This window comes from Neomonachus schauinslandi, chromosome 6, assembly GCF_002201575.2.
Source record: "Neomonachus schauinslandi chromosome 6, ASM220157v2, whole genome shotgun sequence".
Classification (NCBI taxonomy): domain Eukaryota; kingdom Metazoa; phylum Chordata; class Mammalia; order Carnivora; family Phocidae; genus Neomonachus; species Neomonachus schauinslandi.
In genome coordinates, this window is record NC_058408.1 from 52,890,788 (window position 1) to 52,905,763 (window position 14,976).

Sequence of the window (14,976 nt, forward strand, 5' to 3'; positions counted from 1 at the left end):
GGGTCATGGGGACATTTCTTATGGAGCTCAAGGAATTGATTATGAAATCATTCATTTTCTTTCATTCATTATTTATAGATGCTGTATTAATTGGGATATTGGTTCAGCCAGTTTAACAGAAACCACATTCACAGTGGCTAAAATAAGATAGAGGACTTTCTTTTCCTCTCCATCAAAATGTCCAAAAGAGTGGGATGGTTCTGCTTCTCTTTTATTTCTCCTCCAGTCCCTGGGGTGTTGTTCTTGTCTGCAGGGTGGAAGCTGGCTCACTACCACTGTATCTTCAATCCAACCAACTAGAGAGGGGAAATGGGGAGATGGGTGGCAATGGAGGGTAAGCAGCTTACTTTTAAGGGCACAATCTAGAAATTGTATGTATCATTACCACTTACATTCCATCGGCCAGAATTTGGTCACATGGTCATTCATGAGTAAAAGAAGCTGTGAAATATTATCCCTATCTGGTTGGCCATGTGCTCAGCCAAAACCTGGAGATTCAGTTGTAAAAGAAGAAGGGGAAAATGGATATTGGGAGACAGTCAGTAGGCTGTGCCACAGTTGCCTATTTCAGAAGACATTGGAGGCCAGTGATAATAAAATGCATAAATATGAGAAAATCACACAGAGACACATGGTCAATAGAGAAATCTAGGATAAGATCATTGGTGGCAGTACAGTCAAGCAGGGATGGAGAAGGTGGAGTGGGATTACACGAAGTCTTAGAATAGGGCCTTAGTATCATTCACTATCCCATGGCCTGGTCTTTAGCTCTGCTGGTGCGTGATTCTTTCAGTGTATCTAGAATTGATTAGAATGCTGGAGATTTACTGCACTCACAGGAAAATGTGGATAAAGCAGAAAATCAATTTATTAATTTACAATGAGGATGATTTATTTCTATGTCTGAAATAATTGTGATCATTATTCAGGGTGTTTATCTCTAAATACCAATTCCCTTGATAAACAAAACTAGTAGTAAGAAAGTTTCTTGGAAAGCATGGACCTAATTAGAGGTCAATGGAAGGATGATGTTGAAGGAGAGTTCTTCTAAACAAGGAAATAGCCTGGTGAATTTACCCTCTCCTACCCATGAGAGACATCAACTCCCTGCTTGTGTCCTTTCACAGTCATGCCCATTTTTAAAACTGACCCCACGAAAACTATAGCAGAACTTCCTGTTATTGCCCACCTCAAACCCAAGGGCTCCAGTATGTAAACTGAGTTAGGAAATGGGGCAGATTTTTGGTAGCTCTCCTTTTCCCCAGTTATGGATTTGTTCTTTTTCTCAGTAGAAAGGTATACTTTGTCATCAAAAGCCTATACTGGAGCATGAGTAAAGTTAATTTGATCTTTGAAGACTTTCTCACACTCCCCTTCACACCAATTCCTTTGACTCCCAGGAATCCAGACCCACTCCATTCTCTTTGCTTAGGATATAACATCTGGATTTCTCCCATGCTTCTTTTCTTGTGATTCCTCTCATTCTGACTCTCAAAGGCAAGGTCAACCAGAGGTTTTAATGTCATGGTAATATTTTTTCTATTTCTTCCCTTACAAAATTAAAAAAAGATATATATATATATATATATATATATATTTATTTATTTATTTATTTTTGAGAGAGAGCGTGTGTTGTGAGAGCAAGGGGCAGGGGCAGAGGTAGAGAGAATCCCAAGCAGGCTTCACACTCAGCATGGAGCCTGATGTGGGGCTCGATCTCAAGACCCCAAGATCATGGCCTGAGCTAAAATCAAGAGTTGGATGCTTAGCCAACTGAGCCACCCAGGCGCCCCCCCCCCCCAACTTTTTTTATTGTAGTAGTTAAACCTAAAAAATTTTCATTATAAAACAGAAGTATATGATAAGATCTCTCTCCCCTCAGAATCCATGCTCATCCTTTCTAGAAATACTACGTGGCACATATTTAATACTTGACAGAGTTGAGTTTTATCAGTAAGAGTTTCAAACCAACTACTTCTGTCTAGTCTAAGGCTTTAAGAGATTCCTTTCTCATACTCTTCCAGGATCATCTTAAACACAGAGAGTTCATTCAAATGTATTGGTGCCACCAAGTGGCCACATACACTCATGTTTCCCCACAGCAACTGGAAAGTGGCAGGTGCTCCATCATATGGGTAGGATATAACTAGGCAAATGAGAAAAAATTTCTTCTGTGTGGTCTCAGCCATGGGAATTTTTAATCTAAAGCTGACAACTTCTAACTTCAGCCTACAGTCAAATGTATCTTTGCTCTGGACCACAGTAAATCAAGAGGGATATGCTTCCAGACCTTTGGAATCCTGAAAATTTCAAATACCATCATTACACACAGTGTCCTGTAGAGAATGAAGTAAAGTTAAGCTAAACATTTAGAACTCATTTTAACTCTTTATGAGACCTTTCATGTGCAATTATGAAGAGAGAACAATTTTATTGAGATGGAATTCCAAGTGAGCAGACTAAGTTCATTCACTAATTAAATTCCTTTGGGGGGCACCTAGGTGGCTCTTTTGATTAAGCGTCTGCCTTGGCTCAGGTCATGATCCCAGATCCTGGGATCAAGCCCCGCATCAGGCTCCCTGCTCAATGGGGAGCCTGCTTCTCCCTCCCTCTGCCTGCTGCTTCCCCTGCTTGTGCTCTCTCTCTCTCTGTGGAATGAATAAATAGAATCTTAAAAAAAAATAAATTCTTTTTGGTGAGTGAGCCTCACAGCTATAACTTCAAATTCATACCTCAAGAAGATACAAATGGCTACAATTTTTGGAACATGTAGATTTGCTGGCCAGGAAACAGATATACTAAATTTGAGGGATCTCTATTGTAGTGAACTTTATATTTCAAATTTTAAAAATTTTTATAAGATTCAGTTGGAGAACTTGTTCAAATGCAAATTCCTAGGCCAAGCTGATTTCTCTAGGTAAGAGGTGGAGCCAAGGAATTCGCATAGCTTAATAGGCAGCCTTCCAACCTGTAGAAGACAGGAGTAGTTTCCTACACCTTGAGAAATACTGATTGGGGACCTTGAAGAAGCAAGTCACGTCTCTAGCTAACAGGAATGAAAGGAAATGAATAAAGCATTCCTTAGCAGTTGAGTCAGATAAAGTTGAGCTCTGCAGCCAGAAGAAACAGATAGTTGGGTAATTTTCTGGGAAATTTTGGACCAAAGGTTGTCCTTGCTCCAAGCACTATGGTTTGGCTGTGCAGGTGATTCACTACAGCAAGATTTCACTACACCTTGCAGGATTTTGCCTCTTCTTGCAGTTTTCACTGTATTCTATTAAGATCCTTGCTTTTTTTTTTTTGGTCACAGGTTTGTGTGCTATTTCCCTCCCAAGGCAAATGGCCATGCAAAATGCCATTAAGCACATTCAGGAGATAATACAGAACACAATAACACTGTTCAAAACAGAAAAAATTTTGACAAATGTTAATTGGACCTTAGTAGAAGAAAAAACAAAGATTGAATACAACATTCCTGTGAGTTGATACCTGGAAAAAAAAAATAGTCCTCCTTTTCTCCTGGGTCTGCCTCTCCTGCTTTAGTTTATTATAAAAAACTTGATCCTGCTAATGAAATGTCAGAAAACTAAGGACAGGGGATATACTTACTAGCTTTGCTATCTTGGTGAAAAGACTTTGAATTCTCTCTAAAGAGAAGGTCTTGGTTATCTGGCTTTATTTGCCAAATGTAGGAGAATTGGTTTTTACCCACTGGCTGATTTAGTAACTGTGAATGGCCTCTGCCAAGCTCATGTTTCCAACCATTTGAGGAGTTATTATAAAAAGCAGAAAACACAGGTTGTTTCAGAGAGCAGTCAAGCATAGACAGGTTTGGGGGAGAATCTGACTTGCAAATCTCCCCACATGAATTGTTACTTTACCACAATTAAAAGCAAGATTTCTCATACAGAGAGCAAACCCAGTTATACATAGCCCTTCATTTTAGCAATTCTGATTTGAGTTATTGGAATCATTGTTGAGTGATGTGTTTAGCAGCTCCTATATATTTTAGCTTATTTTTAACTTTATCTCCTTATGTTTTCAAACTTAGTCTGATCCTTATCATGTTTCACATGATAACAAAAAGGAGGAGGAGTCCCCAACAGAAGAAGTTTTAATAGAAGAAGCCAGATTGCATGTAGCTATAATACAAATGGTTGGTACAGTTCACATAATCTGCTTTCTATTTATTTATTTTTAATTCTTGCAATGCTCTTATTTCTTACATAAGGCTTTCAGGTGACTAGAAAAAATATTTTTTCACCTTTTGATAGTGTATTGGTTATTAAAGTTTGCTTTATTAAAGTTAAAAAATAACAATAAATGTCTTAGGCTTTAAGTTCAAGTCACAAATCTTATTATTCTGTTTCTAGGTCTAGTAGTTTTTAGCAGTTGACTTTTGAGGGGTCTTTGAATAGTATTTGGTTCCATTTATGTACTTATTTAACTAAACATCTTCAAATATTTGAAACTGCTTTTATAAATTTAATGTATTTGAGTTTTTTTATATAAAATTCTCTAAAGTGCTTTTTTAACTCTTGCAAATCTAATACATTAAAATAAAACTAGTGAATCAAAAATTCTCTTAAAATATTTAAGATTTAAGATTAAATGTTTTAATATAAGGAAGATTGTACTTTTAAATAAATAAATATATATTATTATATATTATATAACTTATATTAAAAATAAGGAAGAATCCTAGGTAAAATCAAGTTTAAATCAACTTATCAAATTGTGTATTTTACATTGGGGTTATAATCTAATAGGACAAATTTTATTCAATATTACAAGTACACAAAAATATGCCCATATATTCATTATGCCCAGAGTCCATTTTTTAAAATTTTATTTTAAAACTTAATTATGAAGAATTTTTAACATATACAAAAGTAGATATAACACTGTAATGAGTCCCTATGTACCCATCACCCAGCCTTAAAAACCAACATGACTAATCTTGCCCCATCTGCAGCCTCATTCACTATTCTTCCTTCCATATTATTTTGAAACAAATCCCAGATATCAGATTATTTCATCTGTAAATACTTCAGTATGTATTTCAAAATTTTAAACCCTTTTAAAAAACATAGTAAATATTAATATTGTACCTAAAATTAATAATAGTTCCTTAATAACATCAAATATCAAGTCAGTAATCAAATTTCCAATTGTCTCAATGTGATCAATGTGTATTTTCACAGTTTACATACATATATTTAAAGATTTATTTATTTGTTTTTGAGAGAGAGAGAGAGAGAGCAAGCGCAAGGGGGGGAGGGGCAGAGGGAGAGGGAGAGAGAGATTCTCTTGTAGACTCCCCACTGAGCATGGAGCCCAACATGGGGCTGGATCTCACAACCCTGAGATCATGACCCTGAGCCAAAATCAAGAGTCGGACCCTTTACCGACTGAGCCACCCAGGCGCCCCTCACAGTTTGTATTTTTAAAATTGAATTTGTATTTGTATTTGTATAATTCCAATTACATTGTAATTAATGGATATGCCCTTTAAGTCTCTTTTAACCTATAAATTCTTTCTTCTCTTTTATTTTTTTTGTTGAAGAACATATTTCTCCTTAATACAAACATATTAATACTATATTTTCCTTTTTCAAGCATTTCTAAACTTAATTTAAAATATTCTCAGAGTTTGAAAGTTTCTTACCCAGGGCAGTACAGTGTGGTCACAAATTTTTTGTAGAGCCTCCTATTAAGAGGCGGTGCATATATCCCTCCCTGCTACCCCTGTCTCATTGAATTTGGGCTGTTCCTATGTCTTGTTTTGACCAATAAAATGTTTCAAAGTGACTTTGGGAATGTTAGAGCAAAGCATAGAGCCTATGCTTTGAGAAGATTTATAGCTTCCACCTTCTTCTACTTTGAATACCAACCTGTGATTATCATGTGAGGAAACTGGCTTGCCTCTGAAGAATGAGAGGCCACATAAAAATAAACTGAGGCATGCAGCCAGGAGTCGGTACCCTACTAACAGACTTGTAAAAAAGGCCATGTTAATTCAAAGGTTGGGGCAATAGAGCCAACCTCTCAATGGTAAGAGATGCAAAGAATTTGTGACCATATTTTTGTTTGTTTGTTTTTTCTTGGATGCTTCCCCCCACCCAGTTTTACTTTGAGTAATAATTGACTTACATTACTGTATAAGTGTAATGCATACAGAATGATGGTTTGATTTACATATATTGTGAAATAATTACCATGGTAGTTTTCACTAACATCCATCTTCTCATATAGATAAAAGAAAAAAAAAAAAAGAAGAAAAGGAAAACAAATTTAGGATGTAACCATATTTAATATGTCACAGTGTGCTCGCTGGCCATAAATATTTATATCCCTCCTATAAACAAAATACACTTATCCCTTTCTAAGACCTCCACCACCACACACACATACCAAGCTTCATCTTATTATGGTATCAGACTCAAAGTCCAGTATCTCATGATCTGCATTTGGTCTAGGTATGCTGAGGCTCCTTGATTGCATCTCTTTAAGTATTATTCCTCTTGATCTGGAGAGCTATGAACTAAGAAACAAGTTATCTGTCCTCCACCCCACTCCCCAACATTTAGCGCCAATCAACAGACACTTCTGTTCAAGAAGGGGAATAACAGGAAATGCTTATTAATCACTGGCCCATGGCAATTCTGAAATCCAGCTGGGAATATGCACCAGAGCACCTTATTCTTTACATTTCCATAGGAAATAATCTATGTTTGTAGCTGACTGGCCTTTTCAGCCTGATTTCTGTCAGTAGAAACTTGGGATGTTTCTATTCATTTAGAATAATTTCTGTCTTTTTTAGTCCAACCTGGTACAATTTCCTTAAAAACATGTGTGTTTTCAATCAATCTGATTAGAGTCTACTCCACAATTCCGTTTCAGACGGGCCACATGTCTGAAGATAAGAGCCCGAGAAAACCTTTTGTCTGCTTGAGAAGACAGTGTGCGTGCCGGCTTTAATCTTTCAGTGGACTTCACAAAGAGTCTTCAGGCACACCCTTGATTTGATCTTGAACCCAAGGCCATATTTTACTGTCAGCACTCTAGATTTGATCTTTACTTTTAGATCTTTTGCCAGCTGGAGAGACTGCAGATGAGAAACAAGTTTAGTTGGCAACCTGGCAAATCACGGACTCTAGATTTTCTCTAAATTCTGCTGCAGAGTAAACTGCTTCTCCTTGGTTTCTCTCTCTCTCTTCCCATGCTTTATCATAAGTAGCTTAAACAGTTGATAGTTTTAGTATTTCTAGAATATTAGATATCTAGAAATATTCTTAGTAGCCAAGTTCACTGGGCACATTTTCCACCTTCCAAGTGGCCTCAGGTGACAGTATTGCCCATTGTGGGGCCTCTTCATTAGCACGGCTGCCTCCCTTCTGCCCCTTAAAACAGTTTTTGCACTGCTCTCTGACTCTGCTCACCCCCAACTCCCAAAGCTAATGTCACATGTTTTACCCCTTTTTATGGAGGCTCTGCACAATTGGTACTGATCTCTGTTTTGGTTAACCTTTGCTGTATGTCAAACTAGCCCAAAATTTACTGGCTTAAAACAATGGCTTATTATTTCTCATAGTTCTGTGGGTTAGCAATCTGGATGATTCTGTCATCAGTCTTGGCTGGGAGCATTCATGTGTCTGTGGTCATCTCATAGTTCAGTGGGACTAGAGGGTCCAGAATGTCCTCATTCACAGATTTGGCAGTTGATGCTAGTTGTCTTTCAGAGTACTTTGGTTGTCTTCCATATGGCCTTCTATTTTCTGGTAGAGTGGACTGGGCTTCTTCTCAGCATGGTGGACTCTGGATTCCAACAGGGTAAGAGGAGAAGCTGCGAGGCCTCTAAATCCTAGGTTCTGGAATTTGAATAATTTTTACTCCCATTCAATGAGTTAAAGTAAATCACAAAGCTAGCCCAGAGTCAATGAGTGAAGAGGTAGACTCCCTTTCTTGGGAGAAGCAGCAATGTCAGTTGCAAGGGGGCATGGACGCAGGAAGGCATGGATACATTGGGGCCATTGTCATCATGACCTACCACATTTGCTTTTTTTAAACTAACAATTCCATGTAGTGACCCACTCCCATGTTGTCTTTTTTTTTTTTTTAGTAGGCTCCACACTTAGTGTGGAGCCCAGCAAGGGGCTTGAACTCATGACCTTGAGATCAGACCTGAGCTGAGATCAAGAGTCCCACACTTAACCAACTAAGCCATCCAGGCACCCCTCCATGTTGTCTTTTTTTTTTTTTAAGATTTATTTGAGAGAGAGAGAGAGAGAGGGAGGGAGAATGTGAGTAGGGTGAGGGGCAGAGGGAGAGGGAGAGAATCCTCATGCAGACTCCCCACTGAGCATGGAGCCTGACATGGGGTTCAATTCCATGACCCTGAGATCATGACTTGAGCCAAAATCAAGAGTCAGATGCTTAACAATCTGAGCCACCCAGGCTCCCCCTTCTCCATGCTGTCTTTTAATGGCTTTTCTGAGAGTGCCCTCTACTGGCATTCCTCCTATTCTTGTGACCCCTTTCCTTTTTGGTCTCTTCCATGAACTCCTCTTTTTCTTTTTATCTCTTTAATGTTAGTTTTCCTTAGAAGAGTTAACTCTCTCCATCATTCTTACCTTATAATCTCTCTGTCCTTGTTCTCAGCTGCACTCATAATTTTAATGCTCTCTATGGATGCTCCTCAAATCTGTATTCTTCCTTCCAAAACTCTCAGTACCATGCCTTTAGACTCATAAATTCAACTGTGGTTAGACATCTCTTAGATATATCACTGGTACCTAAATCCCCACTGAACTCATCTAAAACCTGTTCTTGTATTCCTGGTCTCAGTGAATGGGCTCATTACTCCTGTGATCACTCAGATCAATCCTCTTTCTCCCTCCTTTTCCAAGCTTTATCAATCTTACCTTCTAAATACTTGTCAAATATACCCCTTTCCATTCTTGTGTCTATTAATTTAGGACATTATAACCTCTTGCCTAAATAATAACCTTCAACTGATCTTCCTACCTCTAATATTTCGATTATCAAACCACGGTGACTTATCTAAAAGACAAAGAGGACTATACCACTTTCCTGCTTAAAATGGCCCCTCGGGTCCTACAGCATTTTCCAAAGTGAGTTCCAAAGAACACTTGCTCCACAGAATGTTAATAGGGATTGCATAACAACAAAAAAGGTTTCCATGCTCAAGTTTGTTTGGGAAATGCTAGTTTAAACAAAGTTAAACTGGTTTCTTATGGAACCCCTTCTTGTAGAATATCTCAGAATTTTTAACATACTGATATGCACTGAGACTCTCTAAGAGGGAATATTGAATATCCCCTCTCCCACTTCCTTACAAAGCATATTTATTTGGCAGCGGGGTGCGGGAGCGGGGGGGTGATTCAAGTAGTATTCCACAGGATTAGCTTATTACCTTCCAGGAAGAGTTTACCTATGATATCAAGTCTATATATAAGTACAAGGTCTTTTGTAATCTGTCCCCTACCTGTTTCTCTGATTCTGTCACCATTCTCTGCCCCAGAACTTGTCCTTTACTGCACTCACCATGCTGTTTCTCATCTCTGTGCATGCACTGATGATGCCCCTCTCTGCTCACCTCCTTCTCCACTCTGCTCCCCCCATCTCCATTCTTCATTTGGATAATTATGCTCATCTTTAAAACTCAATTGAGGTGTCATCTCTTTCAGGAAGTTTTTTCTGACCCTACCCCACATCAAGTTTAATTAGTTGCCCTGTGGTTACTATTATCCTTTCACATTTCCTACCCTGTTTTACAGGTCTATTTGTCTAGTTTTCCCATTCCTTCATGAGGCTATGAACTCAAGCCTTGGATTACATCTGCAGTGCCTTGGCATGGGGCTTGGAACTGAGTAGACATTCAATAAACAAACTTAATTTAAAAATTCCCAAATCATAGTTTTCTTGAGCCAAACCTATTTCTGGATGGGCAGGGCTGGAAATACTATAGGTGTAATAATTATATATATGCTTCAGAACTGAACTCTGGGACATACCTTCTCTTATAGTGAGTGTCTCCCAGGGCTATCAGGAAAGCTTATAAAATGGAGATATCTATTAACTGCCTCAGTGGCCCTTGGAATAAGGATAGCCTGGCCATTGCCTTTCTACCCTTAAGAATGTAGCTTCAGAGTTCATATGCTTTATCTACCCATAAATTATGGGTGGACCATTTTCCTATTTCCTGGAAAAGGAGCTGGTAAATAGATGACTATTACCTCAAAAAATAAGTAGAATGAATTCCCTGTTTTCCTGTAGTGACTATCATCCCTACAATTGTAAAACTTGAGAAAATGTGCTAACTGTAGTGGAGGTTGGAAACATTTATAAACAATGGGTAAGCAAGAGTACCTGGTCAGCACTGAGGAAGTAAGTTTAGGCAGTAGTCTTAGGAAGTAACTTTAATCTTTAATATTAGTGGCACCTAAAAGGTGTGATTTTTCTCCTGAATTTTGTTGGGTGGTTGACACAAGAATACAGTCTACTTATATTTATAAGATGTTTTATAGAAGCCTCATGGTAATCACAAAGAAAAAACATATAGTAGATGAAAGATAAAGAGAAAGGAATTAAAGCATACTACTACAAAAAATAAATCACAAAGGAAGCCATTTAGAGAAGAAAAAGGGAACAAAGGAACTAAAGAAACAGTCAGAAAACAATGAACAAAATGGCAATAAGTCCTTATCTATCAATAATTACTTTAAATGTGAAAGCTTAAATTCTCCAATCAAAATACAGAATGGATGAATGGATTTAAAAAACCCAAATCCAACAATATGCTGCCTACAAGAGACTCACTTTAAGGACACACATAGGCTGAAAGTGAAGGTTTAGAAAAAAGATCCCATGCAAATGGTAACCAAAAGAGAGCAGGAGTGCCTATATTTATATCAGTTAAAATAGACTTTAAGGCAAGGGGTGCCTGGGTGGCTCAGTCGTTAAGCATCTGCCTTCGACTCAGGTCATGATCCCAGGGTCCTGGGATTGAGCCATGCATCAGGCTCCCTGCTCAGTGGGAAGCCTGCTTCTCCCTCTCCCACTACCCCCCTGCTTGTGTTCCCTCTCTCGCTGTGTCTCTCTGTCAAATAAATAAATAAAATCTTTAAAAAAAAATAGACTTTAAGGCAAAATTGGTCACAAGAGACAAAGAAGGTCACTATACAGTGGTAAAGGTACAAATATATCAAGAAGATATAACATCTGTAAATATAAATGCCTAGCACTGGAGCACCTAAATATTTAAAACAAATATTAACAGAACTGAAGGGAGAAATAGATAGCAAGAAAATTATAGTAAGGGACCTCAACATCCCACTTTTAACATTGGTTAGATAATACAAACAGAAAATTAACAAGGAAACAGTGGATCTGAATAATACTTACAGATCAAATAGACTGACAAACATATACAGAACATTTCATTCAACACACCAAAATACATATTCTTCTCAAGTTCACATGGAACATTCTCCAGGATAGATCATATATTGGGTCACAAAGCAAGCCTTACCAAATCTAAGAAGATTGAAATTATATCAAGTATCTTTTCTTTATATCATTATAAAGATGGCATAAAACTAGAAATCAATGGTATAAAATGGTATAAATGGCATAAAACTAGAAATCAATAACAGGAAGAAAACAGAAAAATTCATAAATGCATGGAAATTAGACAACACACTCCTGAACAACCAATGGGTCAAGGAAGAAATCAAAAGGGAAATCAGAAAATATCTTGACAAATGAAAATGAAAACACAATGTATCAAAACCTATGGGATGCTGCAAAGCAGTTTTAAGAGGGAAATTTATAGTGATAAATGCCTACATTAAGAAAAAAGGAAGATCTGAAATAACCTAAGTACACATCAAGAAATTAGGAAAAATAACAATTTATTCTTCAGGCCCATTTTCATGGGCCTAAATTTAGCAGAAAGAAGGAAATAATACATGAAATAGAGACTAGAAAGACAGTAGAAAAAAAATCAATGAAACTAAGAGTTGGTTTTTTGAAAATATAAGCAAAAATTGGCAAACCTTAAGCTAGAATAACCAATAAAGAATGAGAACTCAAACAAAATTATAAAAAAGTGGAGACAATACAAACTGACACCATGGAAATAAAATGATTGTAAGGTTACAATGAACAATTATAAGTCAAAGAATTAGATAACTTAGAAGAAATAGATAAATTCCTAGAAATTTAGAATCTACCAAGACTGAATCATAAAAAAAGTAGAAAATCTCAGCTGACCAATAATCAGTAAGGAGATTGAATTAATAACACAAACTTCCCAGGATCCTCTTAATAGATGCAGAAAAAGCATTTCACAAAATACAGCATCCTTTCTTTTTTTATTTTTATTTTTTTAAAGAATTTATTTATTTATTTGACAGAGAGAGAGACAGCGAGAGAGGGAACAAAAGCAGGGGGAGTGGGAGAGGGATAAGTAGGCCTCCTGCTGAGCAGGGAGCCCGTTGCAGGGCTCGATCCCAGGACCCTGGGCAGACGCTTAATGACTGAGCTACCGAGGCACCCCTTCTTTCTTTCCTTTTTTTTTTTTAAGATTTTATTTATTTATTCATTTATTTATTTGAGAGAGCTTGAGTGAGAGAGTACAAGGAGTGGGGGAGCACCAGAGGGAGAGGGAGAAGCAGGCTCCCTGCTGAGCAGGGAGCCTGATGTGGGACTCGATCCCAGGACCGTGAGATCATGACCTGAGCTGAAGGCAGATGCTTAACTGATTGAGCCACCTAGATGCCCCTACAGCATCCTTTCTTAATAAAAACCCTGAAGAAAGTAGGGATAGAAGGAACATAACATCATAAAGGCCATATACAAGAGACTCACAGCTAAGTCATCCTTAATGGGAAAAACTGAGAACTTTTCCCCTAAGGTCAGGAACATGACAGGGATGTCCATTCTCACCACTGTTGTTCAACATAGTACTGGAAGTCCTTGCTTCAGAAATCAGACAACAAAAACAAATGAAAGTCATCCAAATTGGCAAGGAAGAAGTCAAACTTTCACTCTTTGCAGACAACATGATACTCTATGTAGAAAACTAGAAAGATTCCACCAAAAAATTGCTAGAACTCATGCATGAATTCAACAAAGTCACAGGATATAAAATCAACCTACAGAAATCTATTGTCTACTATACACCAATAATAAAACAGCAGAAAGAGAAATCAAGAAATCAATTCCATTTACAATTGCACCCAAAACCATAAGATACCTAGAAAAAAAAAAACCAAAGAGGGAAAAGATCTATACTCTGAAAACTATAGAAAACTTATGAAAGAAATTGAGGAAGACACAAAGAAATGGGAAAGCATTCCATGCTCATAGATTGGAAGAATATTGTTAAAATGTCTATACTACCCAAAGCAATCTACACATTCAATGCAATCCCAATCAAAATCCCAATTAAAATAACACTAGCATTTTTCACAGAACTAGAACAAACAATCCTAAAATTTGTATGTAACTACAAAAGACCCTGAATAGTCAAAATAATGTTGAAAAAGAAAAGCAAAGTGGGAGGCATCACAACCCCAGACATCAAGCTGTATTACAAAGCTGTGATAATCAAGACAGCATGGTACTGGCACAAAACAGACACATAGATCAATGGAAGAGAATAGAGAGCCCAGAAATGGACCCACAGCTCTATGGTCAGCCAATCTTCAACAAAGCAGGAAAGAATATCCAATGGAAAAAAGACTGTCTTCAACAAATGGTTTTGGGAAAACTGGACAGCAACATGCAAAAGAATGAAACTGGACCACGTTCTTACACCCTACACAAAAATAACTTCAAAATGGATGAAAGACCTAAATGTGAGAAAGGAAACTATCAAAATCCTAAAGGAGAACACAGGCAGAAACCTCTTTGACTTTGGCCGTAGCAACTTCTTACTAGACACATCACCAGAGGCAAGGGAGACAAAAGCAAACTATTGGGACCTCATCAACATAAAAAGTTTCTGCACAGTGAGGGAAATAATCAACAAAACTAAAGGCAACAGACAGAATGGGAGGAGATATTTGCAAATGACATATCTGATAAAGGATTAGTATCCAAAATATATAAAGAACTCATCAAAATCAACACAACCCAAATAAATAATCCAGTTAAGAAATGGGCAGAAGATATGAACAGATATTTTTCCAAAGAAGACATTCAGATGGCTAAGAGACACATGAAAAAATGCTCAACATCACTCATCATCAGGGAAATACAAATTAAAACCACAATGAGATACCACCTCACACCTGTCAGAATGGTTAGAATTAACAACTTAGGAAATGACAGATGTTGGCAAGGATGCAGAGAAAGGGGAACCCTCTTACACTGTTGGTGGGAATGCAAACTGGCGCAGCCACTCTGGAAAACAGTAGGGAGGTTCCTCAAAAAGTTAAAAATAGAACTACCCTAGGGGTGCCTGGTTGGCTCAGTAGTTAAGCATCTGCCTTCGGCTCAGGTCAGGATCCCAGGGTTCTGGGATCGAGCACTGCATTGGGCTCCCTGCTCAGTGGGAAGCCTGCTTCTCCCTCTCCCTCTCCCCCTGCTTGTGTTCCCTCTCTTGCTGTGTCTCTCTGTCAAATAAATAAATAAAATCTTAAAAAAAATATATAGAACTACCCTAGATGCAGCAATTGCACTACTAAGTATTCATCCAGAGGATACAAAAATGCTGATTTGAAGGTGCACCTGCACTCCAATGTTTATAGCAGCCATGTCCACAATAGCTAAATTATGGAAAGAGCCCAGATGTCCATCAACTGATGAATGGATAAAGAAATGTAGTATTTATATACAATGGAATATTACTCAGCCATCAAATAGAATGAAATCTTGCCATTTGCAATGATGTGGATGGTACTAGAATGTATTATGCTAAGCAAAATAAGTTAGTCAGAGAATGAC

General features: G+C 37.7%; 1 protein-coding gene across 1 annotated transcript in view; it reads left to right on the plus strand.

Annotated features, from left to right (window-relative positions):
• SLC9C2 (solute carrier family 9 member C2 (putative)) overlaps positions 1-14,976 on the plus strand; it is a 100,629-nt gene that overhangs the window by 38,704 nt on the left and 46,949 nt on the right. Inside the window, exons 11-12 of the mRNA XM_021682868.1 lie at positions 3,311-3,477; positions 4,052-4,156. Coding sequence (XP_021538543.1) covers positions 3,311-3,477; positions 4,052-4,156 — 272 coding nt within the window. The remainder of the gene's footprint in view (positions 1-3,310; positions 3,478-4,051; positions 4,157-14,976) is intronic.